General features: G+C 36.9%; 1 protein-coding gene across 1 annotated transcript; it reads left to right on the plus strand.

The window, feature by feature from the left end:
- Positions 1-6,602: 6,602 nt before the first annotated feature.
- On the plus strand, positions 6,603-9,222 carry LOC137935306 (uncharacterized). The gene is made up of 5 exons (XM_068779977.1): positions 6,603-6,956; positions 7,246-7,716; positions 7,870-8,131; positions 8,426-8,601; positions 9,055-9,222. The coding sequence occupies exons 1-5, from the start codon at positions 6,603-6,605 to the stop codon at positions 9,220-9,222; spliced, it is 1,431 nt and encodes a 476-aa protein (XP_068636078.1).
- The last annotated feature ends 1,953 nt before the right edge of the window (positions 9,223-11,175 follow it).

The following is an 11,175-nucleotide window of genomic DNA, read 5'->3' on the forward strand; positions in this document are numbered from 1 at the left end:
AACACAAGAAGTAGGTGAGAAGGTGATAAAACAATTAAAAATTTTTGTGAGCTGACTAACAGATAAAAGGTTCAAGGGAAATGTTATGGTCCTGGGTAAAGTACCTATGTCTTCCACTCTTGACAGGCCGGTCTTTTGGGTAGTATTGGCTAGGTGCTTAACATTTGGTATCAGAGCTAGCGCTACGTCGCGGGTTCAATTCCCATGTGCTGCAAGCGGCGTGTGGCAGTGTGTAGCCCTGGGCGGAGGGGGCAACCTAGCGGAAGGGGCGACCAAAGTGTGTTCCCGCACCATGGGCCATCGCTATAAGCTGAAGGGGTGACCTGAGTGTGTTCCTGCACCTTAGGGCCATCGCTAGAGTGGGCCGTCTCCAGTGTAGGCCACCGTGGGCGTCGGCCTCGCGATGGTGGGTGTGTTGTTATGGTCCTGGGTTAAGTACCTATATCTTCCGCTCTTGACAGGCTGATCTTTTGGCTAGCGTAGGCTAGGTGCTTAATAGGAAAAGTAGGAATAAATAGAATATCTGTGAGTGGAAGTCAGGGTGTAACGGAAGAGAATCATTTCCCTAAAACTTTAGTTTGAGAACCGTCGTCTATGGTAACAAATTTTTGTGAAAGACAAGGAGACACTGAGTGTAGTAAATTTTTGTTACCTGTGAGATGGTTAGATGCCCCTAAATCAATTATCTAGGATGAAGATGAGGCAGCCAGCATACCTGAAATGGTGGTGGCAGTAGTAGAGGAGGATGGACTTGAACCAAAACCCAGTAGTGTTTTCATTTTTTGGAATAACTCATACTCATCATCATTAAGGGTTTTCTTTTCTATGGATTTGGTAGGTTGTTCCTCCTTTATAGCACTTAATTAGACTTGATGAGCCTTCTTATAACATATCTCTGCAATGTGGCCATATCTTCTACAAAAGGTGCATTCCTTGTTGAAATAGCATGAATCTATAGAGTGGCCAGTTTTCCCACACTTACTGCATTCTTTCCAATTTGTTCTGTCATACCCACCTCTTCCTCATCTTCCCCTAGAATTTTTGCCATGGTCAGATGATGGTCCCCTATGCTCGGAGTACACTGCAGATGGCACCGTAGTAGCAGAGGAAGAAGTGTCTAGAATATGAAGTAATGTGGCACATATATTATGAAAAATGGAATAACCGAAGTGGTAAGGAGTTCTCTTTTAGCAACTTCGAGATACGGCTTAATGTTTGCAAGGCATATGGCAGTGAATAAAGCTTCTTTTTGTTTGTCTTGGACAAAGACATCCATCGAGGTAGGCTGAGCTATTTTCCATTCTTGAAGAAGGCCTCTAAAACTAGCCAAATATTCATGGATATTTTCTCCTTGTTTAGTTTTAAGCATTATTTGGAGAATATCATATGGCCTGTGTAAGTTGTCAGAGCTGGAATACAACTTAGCACATGTCTACATCAATAGCAGTATCAAGATGAAGAACATTTTTGGAGACATGTTCTTCCAAGCTGTTTATAAGCCAACTAATAACCAAAGTATTATTCCTCAACCACTTGTTATAAAAAATATCATCTACATCAATAGGTGGTCCAAGGTTGGTGAGGTGACCAAGAAGGTCTTTTGTTATTAGAAACTAGCGAGCCGATGTGGACCAGCTCATGTAATTTGATACCCCTCACAAGGGTATAGCAGTAATTCTGAGTATATCATTCTTTTTACTCATGTTGTCTTTAGCCATAATAGACAATTTAAAAAAACTCCAATTAATAAAAAAAACCAAGTAGTGTTCTTTAACTAACTCGGTTAATGGAGAGATTTAGCATTGACGTTAAATAATCATTATTCTAATTTTTTTTGAATAACCACTCATAAGATGATCCAATATCAATCTTCTATATCAGAGGACTCTTGTTCCCACGCAAAAAAAAAAAAAATTAATAAATTCAATAATCTCCTCATGAACTAGTCTCGGTAAAAAAATATTCCAAACTGACAAACTATTTTGATAGCTTCTTCTAGACTGAGAGGCATTCATATTCAAAGATTAAAAAGAAAAGATTCATATAAACATCTTCAAATCATCTTCTAAATTCGGACCAGTACCATGAAATAATAAAAATAATGAAGGAACTTATCTCACGCTTTTTATCTTCTTTCACAAGGAGCCTTCTACGAGTGGTTATGATCATACCTTTTTAGAGCATTCCTTTTGATGTAGGGATCCTAAATTTAATGCTTTGATACCATGTTGAATTTGGGATCCTTTTTTCAAATCATGAGCAAGAAGAAAGTGGGAGAAAAAATAAAGAGGAGAGAGAGTGCTCTCGGGTAAGGAGGAGAAGAGAGAAAACGGAAAAAGAAACCAGAGACGTTAAGCAAGAGAAGAGTTCTTCATGTGAAAGAGAAAAACTTAAATTCCATTTTTTAATCATACTATTTATAGTAGAGGATATGGTAGAGTCCACGTATAATTACACTTCATTCTCTTACTTACATTTAATCTCTAACTCTTAAAGATATGCCTATCATGATAAGATAACTCAATGGATGCTAGAAGTCTAACATAACTCAAATACTAACTACTTCTTATGAGGATGTGACTTTTAGGATAAGAAGCCAGCTTGTGGCTATCTTGTGGGTCCCACTAGACCTTCTAACCAGCTTGTGACTCTCCTTAGGAGTCCTTGATCTTCCAACCAGCTTGTGTGAGTCCCACTTAATCTTCCAACGTATGAGAAAAGACAGCCAGCTTGTGGTAGTCCTACTTGGTCTTAAACTCTTCCAACTCATGCCAGCTCATGTGATGACTCATCAAGTCATCCCTCATCCTCATGGTGGGTCCCACCAGCTCTTTCAAGCATGGTGGAACCTACCTTGTAACAGATGGGAAGGAATGCACTAGGTGTGGGAGATATGGCCACACTATAAATACGTGTTATACCAAGGAATGCACCTATTGTGGAAGATATGGCCACACTATAGAGACATGTTATAAAGTCCATGGAAACCAGAATGGACAAAGGCAAAGCAAGCCTTAGTAAGTGATACAAAGGAGGATGAGGCTACCACATCAACTAAAAAGAAAATCTTACCGATGATTAGTATGATTTATTCCATAAAATGAAAACACTAATGGGTTTTGCCCCAAGTTCCTCCTCAACTGCTATTGCCACCACCACTTCAGGTATGCTATCTGCTTCCTCTTCATCGTGGATAATTGACTCAGGGGCCTTTGAGCATCTCACAGATAGCAAAACTCTACTACACTCATTTTTCTCCTTGTCTCTCACATAAATTTGTTACCATAGCTGACGGATCTCAAACTAAAGTTCTAGGGAAAGGGTCCACTTCTGTTACACCATCACTTCTAGTCACAAATATTTTGTTTGTTCCTACTTTTCCCTTGAATCTTTTATCTTTTAGTCAGCTCACAAAATATTTTAATTGCTCCATCACCTTCTCACCCACTTCTTGTGTGTTTCAGGATCTTATAATGAAGCAGGTGATTGGTGGAGGCTGTGAACAAGCAGGGAAGAGCGGGGCGCTCTACTATCTAGATGTGCCTAAAATAAAGACTATTTCAACCAGTGAAACTCAGACAAGTCTATGGCACAACCGGTTGGGACATCCATTCGTACAATCTATTCATCATCTTTTTCCTACTCATAAAGAAAGGTCAGAGTTAAATTGTGAAGTTTGTCAACTGAGCAAACACCAAATGACTACATACTCCCCTTGTCAAGAACTTAAAAGTATTACTCCTTTTTCATTGATTCATATAGATGTATGGGGACCTTTGAGTGTCTCAAATATTTCTCGATTCAAGTAATTTATTACATTTATTGATGATTTAACACGTACGACTTGGTTATTTCTTTTTTAAGGAACGTTATGAAATACCATCGATTTTTAAATCATTTCATGTGATGGTACTCACTCAGTTTGGTATAAAAATAAAAGTACTTCGGTCTGATTATGCCAAAGATTATACTTCCAGAGATCTTGACTCCTTTTGTCAAGAAAATGGCATTATCCATCAAACATCATGTGCCTACACCCCTAACAAAATGGTGTAGCAGAACGGACCATCATCTTCTTGAGGTAGCTAGCAGTTTACTATATACCATTAAAGTTCCATACTTTTATTGGTTGCATGCCATCCTTATTATATGTTTTCTTATAAATAGGCTACCCTCTTCTGTTCTAGGTAATAAATCCCCATACTCATTATTGTTGCCACATGATGATCCCTTTTCACTTCCATTGAAAGTCTTCGGGTGTCAATGTTTTGTTCATAATAACTCCCCACAACATAGTAAACATGATCCCAAATCTATCAAGTGTATCTTTCTAGGATACTCTCACACACAAAAGGGATATGTTTGCTACAATCCCACTCTTCAATGTTTACTTGTGTCCAAGGAAGTCACTTTTTTTTAAGACTCTCAAAACTATTCTGACAATGCTCCTCCAGGTTTATCTTCAGTACCAAATTCTCCTCGACCGATTGGGCCTTGTGCTATGAAAACTGCTCAACCACTAGACACACTGGTAGACACCACACCTACTGAGTGTACGAATCTCACCAAATTAAGTCCATCTTCTCCATTTTTTTTTTTTTTGGCCCACAATATGATACTCGTCCCATTGCCTTGCGGAAAGAACCCAGAACTTGCGCTAGGCCTTCTACTTCTCACCCCATATCTAATTTGGTGTCTCACCATCATTTATCCCCTTTATATTGTCAATTTATTTCATCTATCTCCTCCATATCAGTCCCAAAGTTCTATTAGGAGGCTCTCAAAAATCCTGGGTGGAAGGCGGCAATGGACAAAGAAATGTAGGCACTATATGAAAATCAGACATCGGCTCTAGTTCCTCTCCCATTAGGTAAAAAACTTGTCGATTGCAAGTGGGTTTTTACAATGAAACACAATCCAGATGGGTCCGTTGCTTGGCTTAAGGCTCGCCTCATTGCTAAAGGCTATACATAGTGTTATGGAATTGATTATGAGGAAACATTCACTATAGTGGAAAAAATGAATTCGGTATGTATCTTATTATTTCTTGTGGCTAATTCTTCCGGGCAGGTCTATCAGTTTGATGTGAAAAAGCTTTTCTTAATGGGGATTGATGAGAATGCAAAATGTCATATTTTTATCCCTTAATGCTTAGGCTTTTTATAATTATTTGGTGCCTAAATATACTCATTATTCTTATATTATGATTTAGGATGTGAATGGAAGTGTTAAGTGCAAAATGAAGTTAATTGGGCGACTCTGGATAGTTTAAACATTGCTTCATAATCTAGGAATAAATCTCTCATCCGAGCTCTAATGGAGATGATTCTAGATGCTATGAAATTCCAAGAAAACTTTTAACAACTTTTATGTTTTGAATTTTGAGCAATACAGGCTTCATTAAGCTTGAAGTCATGGCACGTTCACAATGACCTAGACCGGATTCACGAAAAGAAAAACCCTAAATCGGGAGAAAGAAAGGAAATAAAAGGAGAAAAGGAGTTCGACATCCCTAACCTCATTTTCTCTTCTCCGGTTTTTCCTCTCTCTTTTCTCTAGTTTTTTTCTTCAGATTTCTTTGTGGCCCTGCGTGGCTAAACTTTCAGACTTGGTTAAAGGAAACTGAAGCCTCAATATCAATACAACTGTGAGATCTGATTTATTTTCATTTTTCAATTTATTTTTTTGAGTATCCGATGTTCTTCTGAAATTTTCTTTTATGATTATCTCATTTAATCCCTATGAGGCCTACTAGTTTATTACTCGTTGCAATCTACTGCTAGGTTAGATGTCAAATCTGTAATTGTTTGATCTCTCTAACCTGTGAAGCAATTGAGATTTGATGATTTTCTGCGTCAAGAATTATTAGATCTTGAGAATAAAGCTGGACTAAATTAAATGTAGCTACATGTGCTTGTGTTGTTTAGCTTCATCAATCTCTCTAATTCTTAACGTTTCTACTAGATTAAACATATAACGCTTGTCTTAGGTTGTTTAGTAGTTAGGATTAATTGGATCGCTTTTTTTCTAATTAACTACGAAAGGAGAGATAGGAAAATAGTTCCGACGGTGAATATTCAAGTCTGAATTGATATATGCATGCATCGATGATCAGTTGTGAAATTCCGATGGTGGATGTTGATTTAGACCAAGGTTTGTTCTTTTGATTGATTTGATTCTTTTAATTTGAATTGTTTCTAAGTTGTTTTTTTTTAAAAGTGTTTTTGTTATACCCCCCATCCTTGTTCACGGAGCATAAAAGTAGACTAATCACTCTTCGTGGGATCGATCCTTACTCGCACTATTACATATATTTTTAGGAGTATAGGTTTTATTTCTGGTTGCCTGTGACAGCACACCAAATTTTGGCGTTGTTGTTGGGGAGTGATTCTAGTTGATTTTTGTGCTTCTTGTGATCATTATTTAGTTCTTGAAATTTTTGAAAAAAAAAACATTAGTTTTTCCTTATGGTTTTGGCAAAATTCTGACTCTAAAGCCAAATTCCATTGTTTTCTAGGATTTTTAGAATTTTTATTTTTTTCGTTATTCTAGATTTCTCCTGATTTGTTTTTCATGTTTTATTAGAATTCCCTTGATTGTTTATGACTGTATCTCGATCTTCTAATAAAGGTGATTTGCTGTGCGATCCAGAAATAGAGAAAACTTTGCATAGGTTAAGGAGAGAAGCTCAGAGGAATTCTGAAGAGAACGATCTAGCACTTGATTCCCCATTTGATAGCGAACCTGATTTAGAGGAGGAGGAAGTCATGGATGGAAATCGAACTTTGAAAGAGCTTGTAGCCCCTGATTTGAATCAACAATCCTTATGCATAATGTTCCCCATATTAGATGCTACTACTACATTTGAATTAAAATTTGGACTAATACATCTCTTGCCCACTTTTCATGGTCTTGCAAGTGAAGATCTTCACAAGCATCCAAAGGAGTTTCATGTGGTATGCACGAGTATGAAACCCACAGGGGTGACTAAAGAGCAAATTAAATTACGAGCCTTTTCCTTTTTCATTGAAGGATTCGGCTATGGATTGGCTCTATTATCTACCCTCCGTGAGTATTACCACATGGGATGAGATGAAGAGATTGTTTTTGGAGAAATATTTCCTAACTTCAAGGGCAGCCAACATTCAGAAAGAAATTTGTTGTGTAAGGCAACATAACAGAGAGTCCCTACACAAATATTGGGAACATTTCAAGAAATTATGTGCAAGTTGTCCCCATCATTAGATTAGTGAGCAACTTCTTATCCAGTATTTCTATGAGGGCCTTCAACCCACTGAGAGGAACATGATTGATGCTGCTAGTGGAGGAGCTTTGGTGGATAAAACTCCCGAGGCCGCAAGAAACTTGATTGCAAATATGGCGGCCAATTCTCAACAATTTGGCACTAGGCTTGACCTTCCATCTTATAATGTTAAAGAGGAAAATATTTCCTCCCTTGAACATCAAATTGCGAGTCTAACTTCTCTTGTTCATCAAATAGTTGTAGGTAATACGCAAATAACGAAGGCTTGTGGGATTTGTTCAGTAGTCGGGCATCCAACCGATATGTGCCCAACTCTTCAAGAGGAGCCCACTGAGCAAGTGAATGTGGCTGATGGTTTTCTTGGACAACCGCAAAGGAAGTATGATCCATATTTGAACATGTATAATATGAGATGGAGGGATCATCCCAACCTTAGCTATGGGAATCCACAAGTTAATCAGCCCGCGACTCAAAATCACCCAAGTTACCAGCAATATAGGCAGCCATATCCTTCTGGACAATAATCGGGCCAAACTTCCAATTCTGGTATGTCTTTAGAAGATATTGTTAAATCTCTTACCACTAATAATTTGAAATTTCAACAGGAGACAAGGGCTAGTATTCAAAGTTTGGACAATCAAATGGGTCAGATGGCAACTGCAATTAGTCAGCTAGAGGCAAAAAGTTCGGAGGAATTACCCTCCCAAACAGTAGTAAATCCAAGAGAAAATGCAAGTGCAATATTTTTGAGAAGTGGTAAAGAGGTTGAGATTCCGGTAAAGGCAACCCTTGCAATGTTGGAGCAAGAAAAGGATAAAAACGTCTTTGTAGACAGGAACGTTCCCAATGATGATGACGTACCTAAGCGTAATTTTTCACCTCTTTCTGATTATAAACCAATTCCTCCTTTTCCTCAAGCTTTGGAAAATTCTAGAAAATATGAGTAAAATAAAGATTTATATGAGACTTTTCGTAGATGTGAGGTAAATATTCCAATTTTAGATGCTATTAGAAAAGTGCCTTGTTATGCTAAATTCCTAAAAGAATAGTGCACAATTAAGAGAAAACTTAAAGGATGTGAGAATGTTTCTACAATTATTCAAAGAAAATTCCCTACGAAGTGCAAAGATCCAAGTATGTTCACTATCTCTTGTACATTAGGTAACATCAAATTTGAGAAGGTCATGATAGATTTAGGTGCTTCGATTAATGTCATGCTTTATTCTATATATGCTTCTTTGAAACTTGGACCTTTGAATAAAATTGGTGTTGTTATTCAATTGGCTGATAGATATAATGCCTATCCTAAGTGTGTAGTTGAGGATGTTCTTGTGCAAGTTAATGATTTGATTTTCCTTGTTGATTTCTATGTGCTTGATATGGAAAATGGTGACCAAATTGCTCCTATTTTGTTAGAAAGACCATTCTTAAAGGCTTCCAAGACTAAGATAGATGTTCATAATGGCACACTTACCATGGAATTTGATGGTGAAATTTTTAAGTTTAACATTTACAATGCCATGAAATATCCTGGTGATGATAATCCTATTTATTCTATTGATGTGATTGATTCTTTTGCACAAGAAGTTTTTGAACTTGATGGAAAAGATGAATTAGATGTTGCCATTAGTAAGCATCTTGAGAAAGAGAAAGAGAAGTTAGTCTTGAGTTCTGATTTGTAGGAAAATTTTACAGTGTTGAATGATATTCCACAGTTACAACAGTTTGGTAACCTTCTTTATATTGTGTTACTAGTTTCTAATGAGAGACCTTTACCCTCTGTTTTGTAGGCTCCCACTCCAGATTTTAAGCCTCTCCACAGTCACCTCAAGTACGTGTTCCTTGGAGATGGAGGAACATTACCAGTGATCATCTTCAATAAACTTAGTGCACTACAAGAAGAAAAGCATGTGCAAGATGAACTTCATTTGCAGGAAACTTTCCCTGATGAGCAATAGCTCGTCGCGAGTGTGACATTACCTTGGTATGCGAATATTGTGAATTATTTGATTATTAATATGTTACCTGCTGGTTTGTCTAGGGCTCAAAGAGATAATGTCAAGAGTGATGCTAAATACTATGTGTGGGATGACCCATAATTACGAAAGCATTGAGTCGAGCCAATGACAATAAACAAAGGTGTTGCTTGGGAGGCAACCCCAGGGGAGTTCGTTCCTTTTTCTCTTTATTTTCACATTTATACTTTGGTTATTTGTGCATTCTCTTTATATTTCACCTTACATTGGAGACAATGTAAGTTCTAAGTGTGGGGGAGGGGATTTAGGTTGTGTTTCAATATTTTTAATAATAATAATAATAATAATAATAATTACGAAAAAAATTCATTTTTTTGTCGTTTTTAATGATTTTTGGTTGTGTATGTCATGAACAAGATAAAATTAGGCTCTTGAAAGATTCATAACATGATTGAATAAATAATCTTCCAACTGAGATTGAATTATTCTAGTTATTTTCTTTGAGGATGGTAGTGACTAAATTTGGTAGACAAAAGTTGGTGAGATTTTGAGCCTTTAGACTGACACATCCATATCAGTCTCACTATTTTCTTTCATGAGAGATAATCTTCCATGGATTGGTTTCTCTAGAACTTTCCTTGATTCTCTTTGAGGTCACATTGACACATGCATGCATGAACATGATTAAGGCCCTATTTGTTATAAGCTACATAAGCCAAATAGCCTACCTTGTAATTATTTTTTTTCCTTTTGTTGAACCCCTTTGATCTTTATTGTTTTTTTTAGTGAATCCCCGTTACAAGTTTTAAACCTAAAAAAAAAAAAAAAAAACTTTACCCAAGACGTAGAGCTAGTGGAGTATTGTTCATCATTATGGTTCGTCTGAGTGTGCAAGAAATAAGTGTGGGGGTGTCTGGATTTGTGGTATGGTAATGACTGGTGAAATGGAACATGTTTTCATCCTCAATTCATGAGTTCCATATTTAGTGTAAAAAAAAAAGGTGAAGAGAGAAAAAAAAAAAAGAAGGAAGTGATGGAGGTAATGACTTTTAAAGTTACAAATTGTCAGTGTTCAAAATTCCTCCTAAAATTCCAAGAAAGGGGTCTATTTATACGAATTGAAGAAAATTTTTGAGTGGAGTAGGGAATGACTAGTGGAGTGCTTGGTTTTTACATGCCTAATATATTCGAGCTTGAGTTAATTCATTTTTGCTCCACTAGTTTCGATGGCTTTTGAGCTAAATTCCCAAATATTTCCCACCTTGATCCTAAACCCCGTTACAACCCTTGAAAAGTCCTTATGATTTGTGTTATGCATGTGATTTGAGTGGTGGAGAATGAGAAGATGTGCAAGCCTATGGTAGATCATTTTCATCGGAATGAATTTGAGAGAAACACATACCCTTCAAACACATGAGAGTCGAGTGTTTATTTCTGTGAGGGTCTACTTATTTAGTTTACCCCATCTTTGAATGAAAATGCTTACTAAGTAATTGTAAGTTGTTTAAGAATTTTTTTTCATGATATGTTATGAGTTTTGAAGAGCTTGGTTGTTCTTTGATGATGGCTTTACAACCTTGGTGTTTTTGGGAAAGTGAATTTGAGTTTTGCCCGAGGACAACCAAAAGCTAAGTGTGGAGGAATTTGATGAGAATGCAAAATGTCATATTTTATCCCTTAATTCTTAGGATTTTATAATTATTTGGTGCCTAAATACACTCAATATTCTTATATTTTGATTTAGGATGTGAATGGAAGCGTTAAGTGCAAAACGAAGTTAATTGGGCGATTCAGAACAATTTCGACATTGCTACATAATCTGGGTATAACTCTCTCATCCGACCTCTGATGGAGATGATTCTAGATGCCATGGAATTCCAAGAAAACGTTCTAAAATTTTAATGTTTATAATTTTGAGCAATACGGGCTGAATCC

The sequence above is a fragment of the Aristolochia californica genome, unplaced genomic scaffold, assembly GCF_029961685.1.
Source record: "Aristolochia californica isolate CCGP_79_NKW_82.1479 unplaced genomic scaffold, dmAriCali1.0.hap1 SCAF_6, whole genome shotgun sequence".
Taxonomy (NCBI): domain Eukaryota; kingdom Viridiplantae; phylum Streptophyta; class Magnoliopsida; order Piperales; family Aristolochiaceae; genus Aristolochia; species Aristolochia californica.